The sequence below is a fragment of the Rhopilema esculentum genome, chromosome 6 (genome assembly GCF_057945365.1).
Source record: "Rhopilema esculentum isolate cy_ngs chromosome 6, ASM5794536v1, whole genome shotgun sequence".
NCBI lineage: Eukaryota > Metazoa > Cnidaria > Scyphozoa > Rhizostomeae > Rhizostomatidae > Rhopilema > Rhopilema esculentum.
The window spans coordinates 266,296-293,598 of record NC_142820.1 but is presented as its reverse complement, the minus strand read 5'-3'; the positions used below and the strand labels follow the sequence as shown (position 1 = coordinate 293,598).

General features: G+C 36.4%; 1 protein-coding gene and 1 pseudogene across 1 annotated transcript; one reads left to right on the top strand and one right to left on the bottom strand.

The window, feature by feature from the left end:
* Positions 1–36: 36 nt before the first annotated feature.
* On the top strand, positions 37–24,372 carry LOC135686723 (interferon-related developmental regulator 2). The gene is made up of 13 exons (XM_065203021.1): positions 37–338; positions 7,225–7,341; positions 8,617–8,686; positions 12,778–12,858; positions 13,185–13,228; positions 13,471–13,625; positions 13,885–13,935; positions 15,041–15,195; positions 16,147–16,387; positions 18,411–18,478; positions 19,931–19,991; positions 22,749–22,835; positions 23,140–24,372. The coding sequence occupies exons 1-13, from the start codon at positions 278–280 to the stop codon at positions 23,230–23,232; spliced, it is 1,284 nt and encodes a 427-aa protein (XP_065059093.1). The 5' UTR covers positions 37–277; the 3' UTR covers positions 23,233–24,372.
* Positions 444–5,896, bottom strand: LOC148960070 (uncharacterized; annotated as a pseudogene).
* Positions 24,373–27,303: the final 2,931 nt, after the last annotated feature.

Genomic DNA, 27,303 nt, shown 5'->3' with positions numbered 1-27,303 from the left:
TCATTAATTGACTTCATGAATACGAGGCTAGTAAGTGTGGTCGTCCATTAAGTTTTATGGCCGAACCTTGGCTGAAAAGCTGCGGAAAGTAATAAGACACAAATGTTGTCCAAGAGAGCTGTTAATATTTTAGATATTGTTTTAGATAATAACCGCCACCAGAGAAGACCTATACGAAAGAAAAGACAAATCATCAGTTACTGTAAAACTAGTTGTTTTTTCGCTATACCAAGGCCGGTGTGACGCTGATCAAACAAATTTTTAGAAATTATTCAAGATGGAAAGTGCCAGGTCGCGGAAAGCCAAAAGTGCTAAGAGACAGCGTGTCGTTAAGAAAGGTAGCTTTTTTGTTTTATGCGTGAATTTGGGCAGCGAATAATCGTTTAGTCAGCAATGAATAGAATTATAGTTACCTTAATTAGATAGGCCTAAGTATATATTTGCATGCTTGGCATGGTCTCGTGCTTTGGTGCTATGTAAGAATTAATAAATAGGGGTTTTCATCAATTCTTCTGTTGATTTTAATAGCTTTGATAAAGCGGTTTTTCTAATAACATTTTAATGATAAAATCTATAAGAAGAAATGATTTATATCTTTTTGGTTACAAGTATATATAATAGATCTGAGATAACTGACGTGCTGATATGTTTGCGGGTAGATGGTTTTTGAAACACGAAACTGTTAAATGGCTTCTGGGCCATAAGGGCAATATGCAGATACAAAAAGTTAAGCCCACTGCTACCAGACTGGAAACTTTGCTGCGCGCCCGCAATATATTGCCCGCGCACACCTCTGCGCGCTTTTGCATATTGGCCGCGCAAAATCCCCTACATCCCTTGACAATAGGATTTAACATTATTAACAATAAAAATAACTAAGAGTGCATGATTTCAGGCGCGCAGTCTCAAATTTTCAAAATAAACTTGCCCGCGCAAGAAGCAAAGTTTCCAGTCTGGCACTGCTATTCTTGTTTAATTTGTTGATGTTTGGGCAGCATTGAAATCAGTAAATCTCTAAATGAAAATAGGTCGTAGTCACTACACAAGCTTCAGACTAGCCTTTGTAGGTAAATGAAACTCCACTGGGATTTTTTTGTAAATTATGGGCAACATACATTTTCCTGATATTTAACTCTTTGCGAAAAACTTTGGTGCTATTTTTTATTTTGGATTTTAGGGTGATTTGGGTTTTAGATACAAAGATGAAAAGCTAACAACCTGCACCTCTGCGGAGGAGCAATTTCTATTTTGCTACCAAGCGAAATTTATAACACTAAGTATTTGCATTTTAAAGAATAAGCTCCCAAATCATTTCCTGTATGTGATCGAAAGACTAATAACCCTCAATTTCCTTATATGGATACAACATTTTTCACTGCACTTGAATATGTATGAACCTCACCCACCTTTGAATGCAACGAATCCTTCCATGTTGAAAATGACTCTTTATAAAACTATTTAGGGCTAAGCCTACAGATGGCTCCCAAACGAAATAGTTTTAACATTAAAACAAAATAATCTCATAAATCAACAAACTGGTCATCTTCAGAATAACCATCATATTACTGAATTATCTTCTTTTAGAGCAGCTGCATTGCTCAAGTTCAAAGACCTGCGTCTGGTGTGGAATTCTGCAGGGTTGTTCAAGATACTATCTTCCCATTCTCATCAATCCAGCCATGGCCTACTGGAGGCGGCATGTTCACCTTATTCCAAATTCTGGCTTGGTAATTTGCCCTGCTTGTGTGTTGCTTCAAGGAAGACTTTGTTGGTCGTAACTTTTCTCCTTCTCCTTGAAATTTCTTGAAAAGGTGCCAGTGAGCCTTGCCTACCTCTTTTACTTTAGCTTTTGGTGTTCAAGGGAGGCTAATGTTTGTTCTGTGGGATTTTCTTCAACTCCAAGTTCTGAAAAACCATTTAGGAACTGGCGTTTTATTTCACCTGATGCATTAAAGAGAGCTTTCCAGCAGGAGAGCTTCCTTTTTTCAGTAAATCAACCAACAGTGGCACAGTCAGTGAAGGCATGAAATGATGGAAATGCTGTTGATGTTTCTGTCCCAATAGCATCATGGATAGGTTTCAATTGAACAGCTTCTCTTTTGCCACCCTTTGTTTTGAATACAGCTTCGTCTTCCAGCATTGGCTGATATTTTAATGCAAGGAATAAGATGTCAGTGTCCTGCAACAAGTTATGGATGGCTGCACCTATGCTAGCAACGCCGATTGCATGAAGCAACAGTATTGTATCAGCTTCTTCCTGACTTGTTTTAAGGTGAGTGATGGGGTGCCTACCATCACTGCACTTTACACCATTCTACGTTGAGACTATGACAAGTTTTTCAGCTGCCCTAAGATGATCAAGGATCTTTGTAGCTTCTTATTCTGTCAAGCTTCCTTTTGTCTTGCTGCTGAAGAAAATCTTTAGTGATGAACAGATAAGAGTGATATCGGAGCACAAGAAGTCAATGCCTGAAGTTATATGATACTGTTTTCTTTCATGTGTCTTCTCTTTCGGTGATGCTGAAACATTGTAGCAATCAATTACAGTGTACAGTGACATGTCCTGTAGATGCGGTTTCTAGTAACGAAATGAAATGTTGAGCCATTTCATTGCATGATGCAATCCCCTTTCTAGAACTAAGCTGCTGTACTAACACCATTCCGTCTATAATAATAGCCTTTGTGGCACTACTCTCAGTGTTTTTGTTTTGTGCAAGGTCCTCCAGAAAATGAAGCAATTCAATTTTTAAATGTTGCTGACAATTCCTCACCTGCAGCATCAAATAACGAGCGTGGAACACATGAAAGTTCATAAGTTGATACTGCTTTTTCCAGATCGAGTTCAGGGCGAGATCTTGCTGCAATTGCCATTCGAACAAATAGTGCCCTGTCCTCTTTCAATTTCACAGTTTTCTCCTTCAAATGTAACTTAAAAACTTTGCCTGTTGAGCTGCCTGGTCAACTTAAGCCTGGTCATTTTATCCCAAATGCTTACATTGCCTTTAATCCGTTTAGTTATGAAATCTTCCGAAGCTTCTCTCCCTCTGTCGGCACTACTGAAGACATCTTCACTTACAGCTTCAGCCATGACTGATTTTGTCATGATGTTGTGTAAATCATGACTTTCAGTAAATGGATTTGACAGTGAAAGTGTCTCCCGCAGCTTCCTTCTATTATCTTCTTGCCTGAGGAGAATCTTTGGCGAAATATCATGGTGTTCTTTACAATATGATTTTATCATGCCAGACACACAATCTATTTTAGCAGACAATCTTGCCAGTTCAGGAGCAGTTAAGCAAAATTGGGTCAGCTGTTTATGACTTTGTCTCAGACCTTTTGCTCCACCCGAAACTTTCATTCTTCTGTTCTCTTGTTCAAGAGCATGATCAACACCTATGCTTGTAAAAGGAACTTGATTCTTCTTGACACAAAAACCCCCACTGCTAAGTTGTTCCCATGCTTTTGGCTGTGTTTCTCATAAGTTGTACATCTTTGCAATATATTCTGGTGTATACTGGGTATTCTTAACGCGATTATGGCTGAAAAAGTTTGTACATAGTTTCTCTATTGAAGCCAGATGAAGAAACCAGAGTCCTCCCCTGCTAGCTCGAATGAATTGGAGCAGCCTCAACACCATGTTCATGAACATACAAGCAAATTTAAAGTCTGAACTTTTGGCTTCTTTACATTCAGCGAACATTGCCATTTGATGAAAGAAATCATCAGACTTGACATGGTCAGTCACTGCAGTTTGAACCATTTGCATGGATTCATCATTTCCAGTTTCACAAGAAGCAATCAATTGCCTACTCAGTTCTTCAAGAGGCCTCAAAGCTTCTGGGTGTTGTTTTTTGAAGGAATCAATGAGGAGGTCAAATAGAGCTTCCAACAACTTCAGGTTTGCATTTAGGGCACGTTTCATATGCTTTCCATCTGTTGAATTGATGCACTCCCATATATTCCTGCCTCTAACAGTGCATTATCAAAGCCTAAATTCTCCATGAATGCCCCCAATTGATCTCAATGCACAAAAAACTGTGTGAAATTCACCAATATGGAGAATCCAGCTCCTTTCCTTGCAAATATACCGTAGTTTAATTGCTCTCTTGTATAGATCCATATCTAGGGTAATAAGAATCTAGCTACCATCACCCATTATCTCAGCATTTATATTCTTTGCTTGCTTCAGTACAGTAAGCAGCATCTGCCATTCATTAGCACGTGATGCGATGAGAGGAAGTGTTGCTATTTTGTTGAGCCATCTGTCATCATTTTTTGTGGTCACAGAGTTGAATGCAGCCCATGTTTATATTCTTTGTTTTCCATAATTGTCTAGTGATGCACGAGCACTGGATGCAACAGAATCACTTTTCCATCAGCTTTATTGCATTGCAACAAAACTTCCAATGCTTCGTTGAAGAAAACAATTTTATTCAGGTCAAAAACTATGGTCAAATATACAACTCATGCATGCGATCAATTGCTCGCATTATAGGTGTCATGCGTGTGCCGATGCGAGCACGTGCGATCGCACGCATTAAACGACAAAGACTGGCATGTTGCTCTTTAGGTGCTTTATTCCTGGAAATATTCTGCCATACCAGCCACAGTAAATCTTTCTGCAAAGGCTCCGATAATTCTTCTTCATTGCAATGTAAAGCATAATCAGGATATGAAGGGCTGTCTTTGGGTTTGGGGTTTCCTCTCAATGAACATGGTAGCTTCTGTTCATATCATTCTTGATATATGCTCAAAATTATGTCCATCAGCTTCTTCTGGGTTAAATGAAATTTGTGGCAAAACTGAACTACCAAAGTTTTCTTTTTCTTGGAATGCAACAAGCACTGTTCCGCAAAACGTATTTTACCTTCAGGTGTGTCTTCATTAAAATCAATATTATCTACAACAAAGAATACTAGAGTTTCCTTGACAAAACCTTGTGGCAAGACAACACATGTGTGTCTTGAAACTTCAAATGACTATCTTGGCAAGTACTTTTTCTAGACTCAGTACTCTAGAATACCCAATGCATAACCCACTTGAATGGAGATAATCGATTAAATGCTTGCTTTTTGTGTATGTGTGGACCTTGAGTCCAACACCTAACATCAGTGTTTTGTCATTACCCTTTGTATGGTCACAGCTTTCCTTGAACACTTTGTGATGATGCATGCTATACTTGTCTGTCTTACTTTATGTTTTACATGATAGTTTCTGCAATACTGGCACATTTTTTACAGCTCTGGGTACTCCATGCATCATGTTTTAGTCCACCTGATGTACCTTCCGTGATCCACCTTATCAAGTAAAAGAGAGTTGCAGGGATTTTCCAGTTAACTTCTTCAAGTGGCAAAATTTCCTGGAACTTCCATCAGTCAGTCAACCTTTTCTTCAATATATCTAGCCAAATGATTTCAACACAGTGGAAAATGCTTTCAATTCCAGCAGCAGTTGTAACTTTTGCCACTGGGTCACTGCAAAAATTTTTTTTTGCTTCTTTCTATTGATCATAATTTGTATTCTTTTCTGCTGCTTCAATGGCTTTGTCCTTTGCTACAGTTGAGCTAATTCTTTCAACCTTGTTTTTGTTCTGACAGGAAAAATGAACATCAGGCATGTTCTTCTGAATCATATCTTACAGGACCTTCCTAGACACATTGTCTTTGATTCCATACGAGTTGCGATACTTGTTATGTGAAATACATACTTCATCCATCCCAATATTTTCTTCTTTGTTAAGAATATTTTTTAGCATTTCATAGAACTCAACATCTGCTGCTATTCTAGTCACACTCTCATCTTCATCGAATTCCTTAACCTGTATTTGCCTTTTACCTTTTGACAATGTGAGTAATATAGCACTATCTATGATACTTGATATCAATAGCCCTAGCATCGTAAGGATTCAGTGGCTGCATTTATACTTTCCAGTTAGGGTTGCTAGAATTTTGCACTGTGTCTTGATTTTTTCGCCCTACTTGAAATGTGGAAATATCATGGTTATTTCATGCATCTTCAAATTTCTGCTTTTTTGATGGCTGGTCCATTATGTTTCATGATAACCTAAAAAATATCAAAACACTGAAAAAACTTGAAACTTCTTAATATCTCTAATAAATAGTGAAACATCAAAGGTAACTAATGAGTTATGTTTAGTTTTATGCAGAATATTAAATATACGAACCTCTTTATATTGTTTTGACATGTAACTTTCATTTACATCTATATTCTTGTTATTAATTTTATTACTACGTGGAAGCAATTGCATTCCCCCCACACCCTCTAGTATTTACGTGCCTGGTTATAAGGTGCATAAGGTAACATCGAATGAAGAAAAGACTGTTACAATGATTTTAATGCACTTCAAGAAGGATTAAATACCCAATGAAAATGTGCTAAATTGATAAATTTCATTTATAAATTTTATGTACATTATGAAGGTTATATAGAGCATTACTGCCAGATGATCAAAAAATGTTGTGCCAAGCCTTTTTTTAAAATGCTTTAGGTGCCCAGATGATCATTGGCAGGAACTTGGTCAAATACTGGGGGGGCAAGCCTATTGTTTTGATAAAATGACATCACATTTTCCTATTGTTTTAGAAAGAAGACCATTGTATTTCAAAATAATTGGGGGGGGGGGGGGAGGGGCAACCTAATTTGCAAATATTTTGAAAGTCTGAAAAAATTGCATCATTGCTAAATCTGAAGGACTGGTCGGAATAGTCAAATTAAACACAAACTAGAATATATTATCTGTTTGAAATATATTGATTTGAGTGTTTGATTTGAGCTGAATGTTTTGACTGAAAGATTATGAAGTTTCTGGAAAAACATTGTTAAATTAAAGAAATTCTAAAATTGGATTGGCGTTTGGAAACATGAAATGTCCCTTGTAAGCTTCTTAGAAAACGATAAAGGAATTTTAATCTGTTTCTTGGAGAGCATACTTTATGTAAGTTGTATACCAAATTTTGTATTTTGGATCAAGATGATAGTGTCAAATAGAAGCTAAAATGTGTGTCTTTTTAATCAAAATTTTTGCAATTTTTGTCACAAGCAGCCATTTTTAATAATCAATTTGGTATCATTCAGGATGATAACCTGAATAACTTGATATAATTTTATTTTCCTTTTTTTAGTAGCTATTTAAAATTTTAGCTGCCTATTTGTGCACAGCTATCTGTGGGGTAAATAGAGTAATCTTTTAATTCTATTCTCAAGGGAAAAAGGCAGAATCTGGAGCTAATTTTGACGATGGCAATGATAGTGATAGTGGATCCATTGCAAGTTCAGTAAGCACAGCTTTTAGTGAAGATTTGGATGCCGATTTCCAAGGAGGTAGACATTTTAAAGCAATTTCATATTTAGTAGCAATCTTTGCAAACTAATGATAATGGTCTTTGATGTTTCCTTTATTTTATTATGAATTTTGTTTATTTTTAGAAACCGCTCTTTCGATGGCAGTAACTAAGGCCATACCCTGTTTCACTTTGTCTTTAATTCTGAGACTCAGCAAAGAGTTGCTGGGGTCCGATTTTTTTTCAGGGTACCAATACCTAATTTTACAGCTACAGGCAATGTCAGCCATTAAACATCCTACGTCTTAAATTTTGTTTCACCATAAATTATGATAACAAGCCATGAGACACAAAACAGTGCAAATGAAGGATTTGAATTCCTACTGCTACCAGGTCAGAACTTGCTCAGTAATTTCATGTGTCAATGGCTGTTTCGTCAAACAATATTATTTAACAACAAACATGACATTGGGAATTTTTCCGGGGGGGGGGGGGGGGAGGGTAGAGGCTTTGAAAACAGCAAATCGGTACTGTAATTTTCCCCAGGCCTGTTTGCTATGAGTGAGATAAAGTAGTCAGTCTGGGCTTAAGAAGGAGGCATAGACCAAGGCAAAGGAAAAAGGTGTAAATCAGGCTTGAGAAGAGGGCATCAAGGCTGAAAAGGTTCCCAAAAAAACAGCAACAAGAAGTCTATAATTGGGGTAATGACTGCCTGTTGATCATAACAAACTCAGCCAATGATTAATACCAGACTAAGTTTTTTTATCACAACTGTTGGCCTGTTGACAGAAAATACAACGTCAGAATCTATTGCATATATGTTGTAGTGTTTTTCATATCTTATTTGTTGTATCACAAAAATCTAGATCAACCTTAATATTTTGTTCCAGAATACAACAAATCAAGAAACCTATCAACAATATTAATAACATTAACATCGTATTTATTGCCAAGGTTTTTCATGTTAAATATATTTGAATGAATTTTTGCATCATTGTTTTATCAAATATTTTAATCTCAAACAACTTAGTTGCATTGGAATTAAATTTCAAAATAGAAAATTGCAAATCAGATAGTTATTTGCAAGTTTGAATATAGAGAGGTCCATGACAAGCCCAATGATGTACCCAAGTTCCCGTCTATTGCAAAAATATCAAAAAGACTGATATCTTTGTTTGTTTGAGAATCCTTTTTTAAAAAAGAAAACTGTAAACTTAAAACAAACCGAATAATCAACCCTGCACTGCAGATAATGGTGCTAATTTTAAGCTCTTTAGAATATTTTCTCAGAAATTGCATTCACTTCTATCCGTAGATGTTGATGAAGTTGGTGATGATATTGAGCAAATCTTGATAGATAATATAGAAGGAGCATCTGCAAAAAGGTACAACTTTGTTAATGTTTAATATTCTTCCAGAACATATCTTTCCATGGTGGCTTTTTGTAGATTCCAGTGTTCCTGATATGTCTAGAGTTCAAGCGAATCATGGTTCTTTTGGTATTGTATATATCTCCTGAATATTCTTATGAACCTCAATCTGCTATCTTTTCTTCGTTTGCTTGGTTTTAGAGTAAGATTCAATTTTTATTCTACTTCGAAGTGGATTTAATTGAAATCTGATTTTAGATGTCAAAATAAAGAGGGGTGACAGAATTATTTTAAATAATGGAGATATATTTATTGGCTCACTACATAGGTTATAATTCAGACCATACCAAGCATTTGTAAATGTCAAATTAGCGATCTTACGATGCTGTCGTTGGTTGGAGACGATCCCTGGTAACCAGAGCCTCTTTTAAGCAAAACCAACTACTGGGGAAAATCTTAGTTTGGGGCCCAAGCCAGTACACAGAAAAAATAGCGCCATTGTTATAATAACTTTGAATAAAATGTATGTGACATAACAGAAATTTTAACATGCAAAACCATTTTAAGTGTTCAAATTGAGGTCCACACTTTTGAAAAAGTTACTAATAGCAATTATAAACAACCATTGTCTTTTTGAAAAAACTTTTTAATAAAACTTCTAGTCTGATATATTTCTTGGTCAGGCTGTCTGTCACGCCTCTCTTTTTGCTTCAAAAATTCAGCAACTGCATTTCTTGGATCATAAAAGGCTGTTCCTTTACCATTTAAGGAGATGTGCATAATGCTGTTTATTGACTGTTGGCTAAGTGAAGCTCTGTTTGAGGTCTTGATATTGTTGTAATGAGAGACTGTTCTTTCAGTCCCCATGCTATGTGGGGTTAAGGTTAAATACGATGCTAGAAATGTTTTCAAAAGACCACAGCTTGCTTGCACCATTTTTCTTAATTTCAATGCGTAAAATGTGCCATTGTCTTCAATAGCAGGATCTTCAATGGCAACTATCTTCCTCCATGATATACATGTGTCAGAGACAAAATCTTCAATCTTTTCTGGGCCAAATAGTTGACTGGCTAAATCTCTGCTTGCTGTGATGAGCTCTGTAGATGATTTGGCATCTAAAATTTTCATCAAATTTTTTAAAGTTCCATCATTTTCAAGGTTCATTCTCTCATCTAAAAAATTTATTGCTGATTGGACAATCTCTGTTCTCACTGCCATGTCATTCCTGTGTGTTGTTGTCACATATTTGTTCATTATGTTTCTTTTCTGTCTTGAATTAGTTGGAGAAGAAACTTCTTCAAAGTTTCCACGACATTTCTCCTCTCTCCCACCTGGTATTGGTATTTCATTCATTACTTTGAGATTCTCAACTGCAGCATCTCTTGCAGTTATAATATCCAACAAAATTAGGTGTGACTTTTGAAAAATTTTCTGGAGATTCTTAAATATTTTGCACAAATCAAACATCAAAGTTGTTAACCAAAACTGTTGACCATCATGTTTCCATTTATCTAAAAAGCCTTGAGCCATTCTTTTTTCAATTTTTTCAGCGTGAATTTCACCAGAACACATCTTTGTCCACACTTGCTTTGCTGCTTCAAGATTATTTAGCACTGCCTTCAGCACATTCAAAGTGTGCTCAGCAAATCGCACTTCAAAGTGCTTAGGAAATGTCAGACATTTGGGATCTTCTTTGTGAAGGTACTTTACTCTGCGAGGTGATTGTCTGAAAAATTTGGAAACAGCAAGTACATTGGTCATCCACAATGACAATTCAGGAACTTCAGACTGTACAGACTCCAAAGCCAAATCAGAGCGATGGCATATGCACCATGCAGTGAGCAATTCTTTTCCAGTGTAATCCTTTAGAAGTTTCCAGAGTCCACCATTCTTACCAGTGTTGGCATTTTCACCGTCTGTAGTTATTCCAACAAGTTTCTCTGTATCAACTCCCACACTCTTTAAACAAGTGGTAAGTGCATCAAGCAAACCATCTGCACCCCCAAGGTCACTACTTGAAATACCCAGAAATACAGTTTTCACAGAAACTTCATTTTGTGGGAGAAATCTTGCAGTGATGAATTTGGAATCCACTTGTTGTTTGTCTGAACTGCCATCAATTTGTACTGAATAGCAGACACATTCTTTTAACAAATCTGCTACTTTTTTCATTTCATGTTCACTGATAATTTTTCTCATTTCAGCATATGTCATAGGGTCTCTGTAATGGTAGGCAGAGCCTGGTTGATTGTAAGGAACAAAATCAGCATCCCATCCATTATCTCTAAATATGTGCAACAAATTGTTGCTATGATCACCAGACAAAGATCTTGATGCCCAGCTCCATGCACTGACAGTTTCTACTCTGCAGTCATTGTATACATCAACTGCAAGTTTTAGAAGCAATTGTAAGGTCTCAGCTTTACATTTCTTCACTATTCGTACCCAGGGATGGGCATCTGACATATCATCAAGCTTTTTGAGTCGTAATGCCTCTTCATGGGCAGCAGAACATAAATGGTCAACTATCAAACGAAGCCTGTCCTTACCATCAACACGAATTCCTTGAGCCACAGGTATTCGACCATTGACGGTGAACCTTTTAACATGCATTTCAAGCTGGTTACAAACAAGGCATTTCATGATAGGCCTTCGCCTTTTGTCTTTTCTTTCATATCTAACTTCAAGACAGCTCTCAGACATAATAAGCCAGTTTAAGTCTAATTTCTTTCCTTTGTACCAGTGAGTTCCAAATTCATCTTGTTGTTTTGCATTTTCAGTTGTAACATTTGTAGTGTCACTCTTTGCCACTTTGCTGGGGGGTGGCGAGGATTCATCATGTAGTAGGCCTTCCTCTAGTACTTCTGCTGTATTTTCAACCTGAACAGTGTCGCTATCCTTCTTTCCAAACATTGAGAAAATCGACTTCTGACCCACAGCTGAGGCACATTCCTTCAAAGCTCTTTTCTTGCTTTCGAGTCGCTTTTGGTGTCCACTCTTCTCTTTTTTCTTCATTTTGAAATTACGAGATTAGATATAGGTCATTTGAGATAGGTAGATCGAAAATAAAAATATTAAAAGCACGTGCTTGAGTGGCATGTGTACCAGGCTCGCAGATTGAATTGAATTGACCAATTCCTGGTAATCGAGATCAAAAGGCGAAACTGAGGCTCTTGAGGGCAGTCAAAGCTTCGAGAGAAGAGACGGGAGAAACTTGTCCCAGTCGCAGACCCTTGCACAAAGTTGAAAGAACAATGGAAATGAAAACAACAAAACAAATCATGGTACATAATGTGAAAAGGGCCCCTAACTACTGGGGCAAAATTAGATTTTTTTGCTTCACTACTGGGCCAGATGAAGGGCCTACTGGGGCAGAAACCCCACTAGTTGCAATGTTAAAAGAGGCCCTGCTGGTAACGGCGGATAAGTTTTAGATATAGGATCTATGTTCAAATAGCTCGAATAAACCTCAAAATAAAACAGGGAACTCATTGCACAGGAACAAAGGAATTAAATGAGGGGTCATTTTTTGCTAAATCTCAGCCAGAGATTGTTTGAACTTTGGTATTTTATAGAAAAATCAGCAGAAATAAAAAGGGAACTTTCTACAAATCAGATTTTTTCACACCTAAGTAAACAACTTCGGAGTTTTCTATAGGTACGTGGTACTGAATGGACAACTATACCGGTCGTGTGCTCGCGTTTTCTGATTGGCCTATTTCGATCCGCATATTGGTATAAATTTTTCGTCTTGTTATGTCGGAACTTGATCGGCGAAGTATATATGTGACTCTATGAGTTTCTCTTTGTGATATCAAGATAGTGCTTAGGTAAGGATGGAAGGTTCAGCAAGTTTGACGTCTTACGATCCTAGTAAGGGCTACATCGATTTAAGGTTTCTGTTTGTTGGCAAGTTTGATGATTTTTAATTCTAAAAGTTTGGTTTTTTATTTGTCTGTTTTATTTCTCATTCAAGACTTTAGATTTCACTCTAAAGCAAAGAAAAATTCGAATTTTGAGGGTTGCAATTACGCTGTTAATTTCTATGATGCAGCGTTAAAGAGGACTTCATATATGCTTTTAATATTTCTTTCTATTATGTCTAGTGCAAAAGAAAGGCAGTCTTCAATTAAAGAGGTAAAAAGATGTCTGTGTCGGAAATATACTCCTGAATTTATTGATGGCAGGTACGTAATGATGTAGAGATTCTTTATATAGAACCATCTGAAATTCTCCATTTCTGGTTCTGTCCATATTTACTGGGAATTTATCAGCTAAAATTAAGCTTTTTCAATTTTCATGTGCGTGAATCTTTCAAACCAATCATTTATTGTTCTTCAGTAAAAATATACATTTGTAAAGTATAAAATATATTTGCCAGGTATCATACATATAATGGGTATTGCATCTATGAACATGCACACGATTGACCTTATCAGTTATTGCGGTGCATTTTTGCTTGATACTGCTAAGTACTTCTTTCTAATGGTAACAAAATTGCTTTATCTTGAAGGAAAGATACGTTGCTCGATGTTGTTGAAAGGTTGCTCAAAAGAGGTGACGTCTTTGATATAGCATGTTTGTTGATTTCGTGATACCAAGACAATATTTTCCCTTTAGTTTTACATCATTCAATTTTCTTCATTTCAGTTCAAAACCTCTCGATAACTTGGTAAAATTTTCCAGGAAAAGTTTCTCTTAAAAGTTGTTTTTAAAAAAGGAATTCAATGATTTCTTTCCAATTAGAAACACGCCAGGTTGTACAATAATACAATTTTTCTTGTTTTCCTCTCTGGCAGGTCAAACTGCTGACAAAGCGGCAGTTGCCAATCTTGGAAGTCTTCTGTGTTTGCAGCTCGGGGCCGCTAATTCCTTGAACGTTTACAGGACGCTGAAGCCACTGCTGGTAACAGTTATTAATGACACTGCGCAGTCATTTTCTGCAAGATCAAGCGTAAGAACCATTATGCATCTGATCGTCCGATATCTCTACATTTGATTATATCTTTCTCTGAACATAAACTAAAGCTAATTTCTTGATTGATTTCTGTATTGTAAGTATATGGTAAAAGAGAAAGTCGGTTTATGAATCAGATACGAACTGAATCTGGCATAGCGTGTAAGGGGCATTTCTTAACCTTGCTATGATTAACGTCAAAAGGCAGCAACAGTCGTTTTATTGAGATTCATGAAAATAATTTTCATTGTTTTAGTGTGCATTGGCTCTGGGAATGTGCTGCTTCATTGGTTCAGAAGAGTTAGGGGTGTGTATTTTGCTCTGTCTGTCTTTTCATTGTCAGTGCCGTATGCTCTAGTTATAAAATGAGTCTCGGCCACTGCCAGTCTTACAAACAAAAGGTGATTAGATTATCAAGATAAGCCAATTTATTACCAAGATTCTATTAACTTCGATCCTGTTTGAAGGTGCAAAGGTTTGGATTTAATTAATCAATTAATCATTGGAGGTAATTATTGATGGAATGTAAGGCACCCCTGCTCTTAGGAAAACTGTTTGGTAGTCCCAAAAGGAGAGCAAAGCGAAATGAGATTTGCTTGTTAAATCAAGATAAGAACCAGAAAATTGTTAAATCGAATAAAACTTTACAAAACTCTAGTTTGAACTTAAGGCCTCCAAGATTAAAAATTTTTATGCTTTAGAAACATATAGTTTACATTGTTATATTGTCGTTTAAGACATTGATTGAATTGATTTAGTTTGGTTTAGTTTATTTGCAAGTAGTATTTATGTAACTTTTAAACATGGCCCCCCCCCCCTGGAAAACATGCATTAGATCCGAGGTGCCACCATGTATAAATGTTGAACATGAAATTCATATGAAATCGATCACGTGAATAGAATATATCAAGGTCTGAGTGTATAAAATACCTGCCATAGAAAATATCCAATATCTATTTGAGAATGGGAAGTAGAAATTTAGCAGTCTATAGTTGGTTAATAGTGTCTATAGTTTGCAGGCGTATCTACCAACGTTGTCATTGAAAAGACAAAAATGAGATAGCACTTGTGCTTAGAGTTGTCCTAAAGTGCACAATTCTGTCACTGATCGCTCTTATTATTTAAGTCATTTCTGTCATACATTGCTAAAAGACCGGTCTCTAAATATAAAAGGTCGTGTAAAATATAAAAAATTCAAAATTGCTTCTCACGAACAAACGAGATCGTGATAGAGAACTGAGTTCATGTGATCTTTTGCAAGGTCTCAAAAGAAAGCTGTTTAATCTCATTTCTAATTGTAGTTGCACATTAAAAACATTCCCTGTCATAGCTAAACGATATATCTATGTCATCTTATTTTGCTTAACGTGTGCTGATAATGCCTCGATTGTGACTTGCATCGCATTTTGCAGGAAGTGACTGACTGTATGAACGTTCTGAGAAACGTCTTCTCAAAGAAAGCTAAGGAGATAGCAACCGACGAAGGCCTGATGAGCTCATCAGTGTTGTCTTGGGGTTTACTTTTAACAGTCGCTTCAAACGCTGCACAGAACGAAGCAATAGAAGAGTAGGTTTTTGCTAATTCATGAAATTTTTTATCAGCCACAATGCTTTCATTGTTTGCACATCATCAAGTATGACTGAAAAAGTTGTTATTTTGCCAAACGGTAGCGTTTTGCTATCTTTTAGTGATAGTTCCACAATCGCTGTTGGAAAATTTGTGAAAGAAACAAAAAGGTTCTTCTCATACATTTCTTCATCAGCCATTAAAGTAGAGTACGCTTTTGTAAATTGTTATATATGTTTATTATAATGCTCCTTAAATGAGCTACGTGGTCCTGTGGCAAATTTAAGTTTTTGTGGTTTGATAAATCAAGACGTTTTTGTTTCAACGAAAGTGTGCACATTTTGTTTTATCAATTATTTGATTTTGGTAGTTATTACACGGGTTAAAAATTTTTTCCCTTTCTAGTTTTTACATCGAGCTTTTTTATGGTATTTGCAGTTTTAGGTTCATTTTTTTCGTAATCTCATTTTTGATAGCTTTATTATGTTGTCACGTAGGGGCATTACCTTTTGTTAAAATACGCTCAGAAGTAGTATTGTAATTGTAAAAAAAGACGTACCATAAACACCTATTGTACCATAATATTAGGAAACATTGGCCATAATCAACATTCAGGCTATAATTTATTTGCCAGCCTTAAATCGAAGAACTAACAATGACTAATAACAATAAAGGCGTTACATTCGACGAATTGAAATCACATTTTATGTGACTTCTACTTTATACTGATTTGTTGACTGTTCTGTTTTTGTGGTATGAAGTTTCTGTTGATCTTTTCATATTTTCCACACCAAACTATAGAAGTTGCTGGCATAATTCTTTTTTTCTGGTTATTCTTATCAAAGTCTATCGCTAATTCCCTGAGTAATATTTGATATGTCATTTTATAGAATCATTTCTTCTAAAAAATTTGATCTTCCCAAAAGAGTTATTTCTACTTGTATTCTCTAGGAATCTAGAAAAGCTGTACCGCCTTCTGGAAAACGGTAAGCTCGGCCTGAGACTAGCCACAGGAGAGGTGATAGCCTTAATCTATGAACTAGGGCGTGAGCTAGACGAGACGTTTGACATGTATGTTGATGGTTTGTATGACCTGTTAAAAGAGCTGGCAACTGATAGCAGTAAGTACAAGGCCAAGAGAGAAAAGAGACAGCAAAGGTCGACTTTTCGCGATGTCTTGAAGACAGTGGAGGTATGTTTTCAGGCATTTGCATACAATTCACAACGGTTTACCAATGATCCCCGTTGGTTTGCTGATTAGGCTATTACTGCAGTTCTCGTTTTATCGCTTCCGTCTCATATTATAAAGTCATGGATTTAAAAATCTTCTTCGGGTCGTCTTGTTCTCTAATGCAGAAGCCATGTTTCCCTGGTTATTAGCAAAACGACCATAATTTTGCAATGAAAATGTTTTACTCCATTGGTAACATTCTCAATAGGCAAGTGGCACTGATTGGTCAACCTATACAGTCATGTGCTCGTGTTTTCTGATTGGCCTATTTCGATCAACAACTGGGTATATATATTTCCTAGCGTAGAGCTTTCGATCTATGTTCTGACGTTTTAAGCTCTGAAGAGTGTCAGACGAAAAGCTTTAGTTTACTAAATGTTTGCTTTTTTCAAAGCCATTTGAAAATGTTTTAGATAATTTCTGGTGTGTATTCTAAGTCTGTTTCTGCCATAGCTTGTAAACAATAAAGACGATTTCAAATTGAGCTACCAAGGAAATTTTCTACCTCAGAGAATCATCTGTTTGTAGGAGAACTTGTTAACACCAATTAACGTATTTTCTTTCTTGCCGTGATTTGCCTTTCCCCCGCAATTTGCATACAAGCTGAAACTTTGGTTAGATCACAGCTTGAACAATAATTATTTATCTTTTGAAATGGTTTCAAATAGAGTGGCAATTTGTGTCTGCGTTTGGTTGTACGTCGTCTGTTTGGCCATTTTTCTTTCACTCTTCCAGTTGTGACAATCCTCAGGGCTTATTCAGGCAATAATGAAAATCCAATCTCTTGCTTTTAATTGGCTTACGTAAATTGTTTTCTTTATAGTGATTAAGATCTTCAGATTATTGATTTGGTAGATACGCCGCATATTGGTTGCCTCGTGAAACGAAAACATGATCTTCTCGTGCTAAAACCAAGAATGGTGGCGGCATTTTGTTTTCCATTGTACATATATTTCTACCGCAGTTTTATCTCGGCGTCTGCATCAGTTAAAAAACATGCAAGAATTTTAGAGTCGTTTTTCTTCCCTTGATTGCTGGCAACAGGTGTGATGAAATAGAATAGAAACACATATTTTGCTTGCTTTTCTTGTGCAAAGAGGCGCCAATTGCAATAACCATCTGTTTTGCATTTAAAAAACTAACATTGATTCCAAGGTACCTGGCAGCTGCTCCCACATGAGAAATTTAACAGTAGCAAAAATCAAATCAAATTCAACGATTTCACAGACAAAGATTAGATCGAAAACGCCTATCATGGCGCCATGCTTGGATCCAAGCGAGCCTTGTTACAGATAACCGGATTTCGAGGCGATAATTAATACTGACATCACAGAAACAATGATTGCATCAGTCATTGAGCTTCCAGACGGGCTTCAAGTTATTGTATCAAGATTCAAAGCCATAAAAGTTGGAAAGGCCCTTAAATTTCTATCCATTTTCATTTTTGAACAATACGGATGAGTTGCAGCTCAATTGATAAAACATTCACATACAATTAGAATTAACCTTGTTAACATTTGTAGTAAGTTACAAGTAGAACTTTCTCCCAATTTCAGCTGGTTCATTTAAATTATTAAATATTTCATAATCAAATTTTTTATTTTTATTTGTTACTAACGAAGGTAGTTTAAAGATTGGGAAGCTGTGTTTATTGAGCAATGGCGTGGCCCTTCCTCTCGATGTGACCACACCTCCGCCTGGAATAATAGAACTGACGACTCGTTGAACGCTTGGTCATGTTTGGTCATGTTTGGGGTTCCAACCACATACCCTTGGATCCGTATTTCATGACACTAGCCACTGAGCCATCCCCGCTGTAGGTATATAGGAAGATAACAGAAAGAGAAGGCTTCATTAAAAACAATATGAAATCATCCGAAATCACCACCACGACTATAGTCTAACATGCGAAGCTTTGTTAACGAATGTGTTTATTTAACGATCTGCCTTCATGTTAATGTCAAAATTCTCGTTTTATTTCTAGTCCGGGATGGCTCCTGCTGAAAAAGTTAAGTTTGGCATTGAGAAAATAGAACTGAGCAGCTGGACAAGGTGAGCTATGTCGAATTTGAAGCAGGCATCACAAATCACTAAAACTCATTTTTAGTTTGATCAAGTCAACAGACCCGATCTTCTTTTTTGTTCCTTGTAATCATGATTGATAGAGGCTGTTTCGTGTTTCTACAATGACACTTTTGGCTCGTCCTTTCTCCTGTTTGGTTTTCAGAGTATTTTTTCAGAGTATTATTTTTATAGAATTTTTTTTTCTTTCCGTGACTAGATATCTCAGTAGTTGATTAAACTTAGATCACTTAAAAACTAGCATTTAAAATTCAGCCTTTATTGGATTAAGCTTCTTTGTTCGAGAGAGACCATCTCTTTGCATAATATATATCAACGACGTTGGTGTTGTTTTTGCCTGATTCTGATTCAACTTAATCGAGCATGTCATGTTACTTGTCGCTATTGGCATCTTTGTAGCGACGGGTCATGGTTAGGTAACAGTTTTTGTGCAAGGCGTGCAACATTATTTATAATAAGCTTTCCGAATGTTTAAAGATTCTTTATTTCTTTGAAAAATTCTAGTTTACCATTTTTAGCTTTTGCCTTAGATTGAAACGCACTTTCCATATCAGAGAACTGTGCATGTTATATTGCCGAATGAGCCATGTCTGAATTCGTTGCCATATTGAAAACGAAAGCAAAAGCACCACGCTGTCAAATTTTATGTTTCTTGTTATACATCCTTGTTGTCATGATCGATTGAGATTAAATATATAAACATAAACAAGTTGAAAGATTAAACTATTTTTATTACAGTGATTTTGCGCATTCCTCACAGTCTTGTTTCTTTCAAATTGTCAGATATCTAACTGTAAAAATCTGTTTCCCTTTTTATCTCGCACTTTCTAGCAAAGTAAAGTGTTTTTCTATCCTACCTAGTTATTTTCCCTCTCTTGTAAACGTCAATTCGCCTCTCATTTCAAGTATTCATTGTCTGCATAGCCCTTCAAGTTTAACCATTTCTAATAGAGCTGTTTTCTGTGAATACAGCTTTTAGGTTGTTCTCTATCATTTGAGGAAATGATTGAGCAAAGTTTTAGTTGCCAGTTTTAGTAGCTTGACATTCTGGAATCTAAGCTGCTGTGCATCTCTATGACCAAGTATTAGTTTAAATTATAGTAAGATAATATATCCAGTTTTTTTATCCAGTAGTCTTTTTTCTCCTCTTGTTGCTTTTTTGTATATTAATCATCCTTGCTACCACCGAGCCAGAAATTGCCAAATTTTAACTTTTGTTGCAAGTTCTACTGATGAAATTCGTCAAACTTTCGACCTCATTAAGCATTTGTTTCCATTGATTCTCTTAAAACATGTCATAATAATTCGTGTTTATGATTTATTTCTTTATACTACACAGTAACTGTTCGTAAAAGACTTTTATGCAAGACTTGCAGTTCCCTTAAGTTTAGCTGTAAAACCTGACATGGTGTTTTTTCACAGAATACGACAGTACAATGCATTAAAGGACTCTCTCGGACCAGGAATTGCAACTCACTTACAGGTAGGTTGAAGCAGCTTTCGGGAAAATCTCATTTGATGTCTCGCGTAAACAGTTTTCAATATCCGTGATTAACTAGCATGGGTTTACTATTTTTAATGAAAATTCCCTTACCCGAAGCAATTGATATGAGAATATAAGCTCAAAACATAGTTCAGTTTCCATTCACATTGTATATTGTCAATGGCAGAAAATGTACACGCTTTGCTACTTTTTATTTTTGCCAACATAAAATGCAGAAAAAGCTGAAAAATTGTTGCCGCTGTCTGTCCTGCTCTAGTTTTGATAAGACGATGATTTTTGGCACGAAGTTGGAAGCTTATTTTCATTGCCCATTAAATTAGGCGAGTATTTGAAGTGAAAAGGATTCCCAAAATGATTTCACACTTCGATTTAGCAAAACGTCGTTCTTTAGTTTGTGAGACATATTTCGATTATTGTTAGTTGACAGAAGTAAAAATCAAAGAAAATTTAGAACTCTACAGAGCGGAAGGAAATTGTAAAATTACAGAGAAGTAATTTCAATGTAATCTTGCATGTTTTCATTGATAATAAACTCGATCGAGCCATGGCCAGAACCATGGGTAGTTTTTTCCTTCTATGGTCATCCTTCTTTACTTCTTTTTGCGCATCTTTTTAAGTTATCTTTAATTCCAAGGTCAGTTATCTGAAGGCGAGCATTGAAAATCTCCGTCTTCTTATCTTGTAACCATCTATTGGGTAAATAAATGTTTCCTTTGGTTTTGTTTCCGGTTTGACATTTTCTCGGGTCTTCTTCGTTTGTTTGCCTGTCTGTATGCAAGGAGAATCATCGGTTGAGGACAAATCAAAACATCTGTGATACTAAATCAATTGATCCTATCTAACCAGAATCTAACGAGAAGATTGTCATCTGCTTTGCCTGTCTAATTCACTGCTGTTAGATGCGGCTTTCTCACCCCGTTTGCGAAAATGTCATTCATTTTCAGTGCTACACCGGATTCATTTTATTTTTAGCCTCTGCCAAACAGAATCTAATTACCACCATCCGTAGAACGACAGTGCCTGAGGTACTGTGCATGTCTTTGACTGAAACAAGAGTGTTATTATTTCCATTGCAACGTTTATCAATTTTAATTTGTTAGTTTTCGACTAAGAACTTTAATCGCAACTTGGCAAGTTGCTACACTTTATTTAATCTTTGCTTTCTTTGTCCTTTGCAACATCACTGCGCCTAAATTGTCTTAGATTATTTTGTTGAGGTTTCCTGGTTTTCGTCGGCAGCCTTTATTGAATTAGTATTCTTTAATTTTTGAGACTTTCTTAATTCCCAGAAAATCCAACTTTAATATGAACCTTTCAGAGAGGACAAGCTCACTGTTGCTTTCTATCCATCGAATTTATTTTCACACTCTGTCACAGTCTATCTTCCTGCCAAGGCCTGCTTCTCAGCTTTATTTTCAAATCGTGTTTATCAATGCTCAGTTGCTTACCAGTAAATAGCTTAAGGTTTTGTCCGTTATGCACTGTCTCTAATCAGGATTTATTATTTCATGTAAATTATTTGTGAATCTTTTGTAGCTCGGCTTCTTTACCATGACCGATATATTTTGTTTCTTTTTCTTAATGGGATTTGTGGTAGCCAAGTTTTTGCGAACTTGCATGTCATAGTCGCTCCATCAGCCATCCGTTTTCAATAAGTATGAATAGATTTGGAAATTTGAAAATAAAATGCTTCAGAAAAGTTGATTTTTCAAAAATCCGGGAAGAGACGCGATGTGCTTGCAAATGACAAGCATTTGTACCTCGTCGTCCGCACAAAAGATCTTTGATTTTGCGTTGCATTCCTCCATTTGTTTCGGTATTAAATGTTCTTTATTTGCAAGTACCCTGTTTAAATATGTAAGTTATCTTGCATTTGCCTGCAATCAGAGGCTAGTTAAGTTCGAAGGCGATCAAGATATAATCGTTGGAGAAAGGAGAACAAATATAATCCGCAAAAAGATTAATTGCCCATATGCTGGAAATATTTATTTAGGTTATTTAGGCTTACCATAGACCGTGCTCGACCCCATTAATTTCCTATTTATGGGGATTCCAAAGTCGGTGTTATGTATTGTTGGTTGTCTGATTGAAATAGTTTGACGACCTTACAGTAATCTATTGACAAGGTATATTGATGTATCAATGATTGAAATAGACAACCTAAAGTGATAGAGAAAGTTGGCACTTATGTTTGAAATGTATCATTATTAAACTGGTCCAGGGATTTGTCTTTTGTGTTTTTCACGTGTGACAAGGTTCGGCAAAGAAGGCAGAATCTGTACAGGCTCTTTACTTATATAAAGGAAGATACACTTTTTTCCTTAAAAGGACATCTCTGACTAAAGGAACGAATTACGATACTTTTGACTGACCGGGCAGTCTCAGTTGTCTAGTTCTAGGCGTTTCTTTTAAACAGTAAATTTATGAGACAAAGTATTTTGCAATTTCAAATGGCGAATAAATTTTTTATAGATTTGTTATTTCATTTATAAAAGAAATAGGTCGGTCGTTAATTGCTTTATCTTTGACCCTCTGTTGTCCAGTGGTCATAAATTCACGCCGCTGATTCTATGGAAGTTTCAAGTACTTCAAAATAGTTGCAGAAGCAGTGATATTTAGATGTTGCGCAAGACCGTCCTCTTGTGTAAAAGCATGTTAATTAATACTAGGCGTGTGAGGTATTGGTGCTTAATGTTGCTTCACAAGATGCCTGAATTTGTTATGTTTTGATTGTAGGAGAATGTATTACTGCGAGAAATATTTGGCCTTGGCGCTCCGTTGATAAACCGAGAAGTAGTATCTAAAGAAGATCGCTGGGGAAAGGTAAACTGAAGCATTCACAACGATCGGAAAAACCTTATTTTTCCTGACTTGCCTTACAGTATTCGTGAACTCTTATTTAAGGTGGTTATGATTCTCTAAAGGAAAATTTTATAAGAACCTGGATTAACTGAATCATTAGTCTTCATAGGAGTTGGCTGTTGTAGGAAAGATTGAATCCATGACTTAAGGTTCGATATCTCTCGAAAGATTCTCAACCTAGACTTTCGATTGAAAATGCCATTTTGGAAGTGGAATCTGAAGCATACCTTTTTTAAGTTGAAAATCCCAATGAAATTATTTTTAGATGCTACAGAATGCTGCTGCTGAAAAAGAAAGAACAAAAAACAGAAGCAAGGGAAGAGAAAACAAGAGAGCCGCTGCCGCACATGGATTTTAACTAGTTCTATTTTTAAATCCTAATTTATGTCTTCTAGCATAAGAAATAGCTTTCTATTCGCTTAACATTGCATATGCACTCCCATACAACATGTGACGTCACAAAATGATCTGTTCTGTTGTTATTCACCTCGGCTGTAGTGAGCTTTTTATTGGAATGTCCTTTGCAGTTCCCAATGTGAATTCACAAAATATTTTTGCTATGATTAAACGAGCTCATGGTGTGAAAATGAAGAAGATATAGAGCATTGCCTCTTTTGGTGTTTGTGTTGAGTCGGTTGAAGATAAACATTGATGCAATGATAATTCTCTGTTTTGTAACATGCAACAATCCAATTACAAGGTTTGATTTTAGTAGAGGCAAAGTTGTTTGCGATACATTTACTCTTAGGAAGGTATAGACAGAGGTGGTGTCAGAATCTGAAATACTCTTTACACTGGTACGGGTCCAAACGGATAATTTTCCGTTTATACAATACCTGCGGGATCCGTTTCTATTATGGATCTTCTATTTGCACGAGTTTTTGATCCTTCTGATGTACCCATTTGGATCCGTTCCAGTTGAGGTAGCGTCAGTGTAGACGGCTGGTACAAATCCATGCGGGTACGGGTCCAATCAGGGTTTCGCGGTTGGTTTCAGTGTTTTTTACGCTTCGTTATCAACGCAAAAATCAAATATCGTTTAAGATGTTGTAAACAGAAAATGTTACTCTTACAAATTATAAAAAAGGTTTTTTATGACAATAATAAATATTGTCTATGAATAATATATCAAATTAATTTCATAATATTGAAACAACGACCCTTCAGACGAGGAATAGATGCAGCAAACCCCTTCCCCATCAGTGTTATAGTGTAAACTCCAACAACAATCAGTAAGGATTTAATATGGATCTCTAGCTTTTCGGATCTGTACCAGTGTAAACAGGCTCTCAGATATCCTTCTTTGATGCTGCAATCTGGATATTTATGCCAAATCCACACCGAGACAAAACCCATTTATAATTTTATAGTTTTGATATAGGTTTGCTTAGATTTGCTGTCAATGCTTATGTACATAAAGTGCGAATACCCGGTAGCACATATAGTACTAAATTATTTCAGAACAAGGAATTACTTATCAGAGATTTCTCTTTGCCCAGCGTGTTCGATTTTTTTCTTAATAAGGTCTTTCTTAATTAGGCACTGCTTCCCTCTCAAATGCTCGTTCAGTATTTTTGCGCATACTCGACGACGAAATATTGGCCTTGGGACGCTAGCCTGTTTTAGCAACGAGTGGTGTTCGATTTCTGTTCTTTTCTAAAATAACCCGATCAAAGTGAACTTCTTTGCATATTTGAAGGGAAATTTGTCAAATTATTTTCCATCTAGGTACTACGAATATATATAATCAAATTCTGTACCGCAAAAAAATTGTTCACAAAACTCATTTTTTTAACTAAGATATCTAAACAATTGTCAGGCTGGCAAAACTTTAGGGGTGTTATACTCCCATGTGTGCCTCTGGCTGCACGCCAAAAGGTTGATCACCTGATAAATTCGCAGCCAGTGGTGCCTCTCTTGTTAAAATAAAGAGGGATTTTGGGGGGCTCAGTTCCTTTGACAAGCCAGCGTACATTAGGTACCAACAATTTTGGTGGGATTTATTTTCGGTGAAGCATGGCAATCGAAATATTTTTAAAATTTCTTAATTTTGGCCACATAATCTTAAAGAACAGCATAAAATACCTCTGTTCAAAATTGGGTGAGCTATAGCCAATGAAAGATTTGATGTTTGCTACCGGATTACAGAGGTTTATAGAGTTTTGAACATAGGCCAAATTACAGAGGTTTGATAGGGAAAGATCATGTGCATATGTGGTCATATCTCAGCCAATTTGTAACACATTGAACTGATTTTGCACATTTAGAAGTATTTCATAATGCTCTTTTAGGAAATATTTCTTAACTCACAAACGAAGAAGGGGGTCTTTGGGGGTATCAAATACCGTGTTTCCGCTAGAAAATTCCCCTATTACCGTAATTCCGCAAGAATATTTTGATATTACCGTAATACCGAGTTTTCAAAACGAAAATTACCGAATACATTGCAGTTTGAACTATAATTTAAGTTTCAAGTAATTTCTGGGAAAACAGTCTAGATTCAAGCACGAAATATATGCCCATGTATCAGCGGAGAGTTTATAATATATGCAAAACTCACGCGCACACGAAATATGAAGCTTGTGCAGGACCCTTTTCCTTTAATCTTTCTAACATCAATTCTCTAAGAATTTCATCATATTTAGCTGACTTTTCACTCTGACAATTTACCCTTTTGGGGTCTTCTTGATGGAAACAACTAGTTTTTCATTTAGTGCTTTGAACTTTGGTTGCTTCCTCGGTTGCGAAACAGTTTAGTGTTTGCAGATTCACTAAATTTATTTATGATAGCATATTTTCTTACTGGATGTGGAATCACACTTTTCATATGAATTTTAGGGCTGTAGCTCTAGGGGAAGGAGGCCTGTCAAAGACTGAGATGTAACTTTTTGTTTGGGGGGGCCAACCGTGAAACAATAAGTGAAACAACAGCCATATTTTACTAAATTAAAGTAGTTTACTTATGCTACTTAGGTTTGGGGGGCAGCCGAAAGATCAGATAATCTCTCAAAAATTAATGTAATCCTCGACGGCTCGTTATTTCCAGATCTCCCATCATATCTTTGCACTAATACTGAAAAGGCCCCGTACAAAAAGTTAATTTTTTGACTGCGCCTCCCTGCCTATTCAGGTGTTATTTTTAATGGAAATATGTTACTGAAAGTGGTAACTGAAAGATTGTAAAGGAAATAGAGCCCTTTAAAGTTTATCTAGCTCATACCTACAATAGAAAATACCCTTGTCTTAAAATGTGCTTTACTCGTTTATACCAATTATTAATACGAGTAATCCAAGAAAGGATCCATGTGGAGCACCAAAATCTAATTCTTCCATTCGTGACGTAATACAATTTTTTTGAAGCAAACCTTGGACTCCAGTACCCTGGGCTCTTTAGGCAGTTGAACGCTTTTAATTCCAAATCAAAAAGTGCTGTTGTGCTATGCTGATGGCTTTATATAAAACAGAAGGAATTAGCAGCAGCACCATAGTGAAGAAAGGGGGCTTGGGCTTAGTTTGGAGCAAATCCTATACCACAAAGTTCTAAGTTTGGCAATCCTTCATATACATATTTGGGGAAGAAACAACAACCTTTCTGTGTTAAAAAAGCTCAACACGGTTGTATTTTATTAATACCGTACTGTTCTTGAAAAGCAAAAATGAAAACATATGACCCTGCTGGCTCAAGCGTCATTTTAGATTGAATGGAAAACAAGGAGGAAAAAGTAATTATGAAAATTCCGATATTAAGTCATGTTCATTGGAGAATTTTTCAACCAAGGGTAACGCCATTTAAAATGGAGAGAATAAAAAAATTGATAATTTTCGGCAAAAGATCACGAAGGTTACAACATGAATACAACAAGATATCACCGCTAGCATTTCGCCCACATTTCTAATTAAACTGCTATATTTTTAATTCAGAACTGGCCAATACCGCACACTGGTCATTGGATTCACAAAAAACCCGTTCACCGCCGATTTTCCTCATTACCGAAATACCGCCCAATTTTAGGAAGATTACCGAATTTCCGACGAGAAAAAGGTAAATACCGCAATACTGTCATCCCCAAACACCCCTACCCACACATATACAGGGTGCGAGCATGGTTTGATGTGTTTGATCTTTGGTGTGGCTTCTAAAGTTCCACACAGCAAAACTCCCTTCCAAACTTTCGAGAAAAGCATTTTCCTGTTCGCAGTGTAGTCTGAAAACAGGGTTACAATTGCTGTTTGATAGTCGTACAGAATATCGCAAGTAGAAAACTTACACCACTCATGAATTCATTTTTTGCCTGAGCCTCGTTTTTCTAAATGTTTTTTCACCCCTTGTCCTGAAGCTGTCAGGAACACAAATGAGAAGACCATGATCACAAAGGATCCAGACCAATGTCACCACGCCGTTCAGCACGAGGTCACATTCATTGCGAAA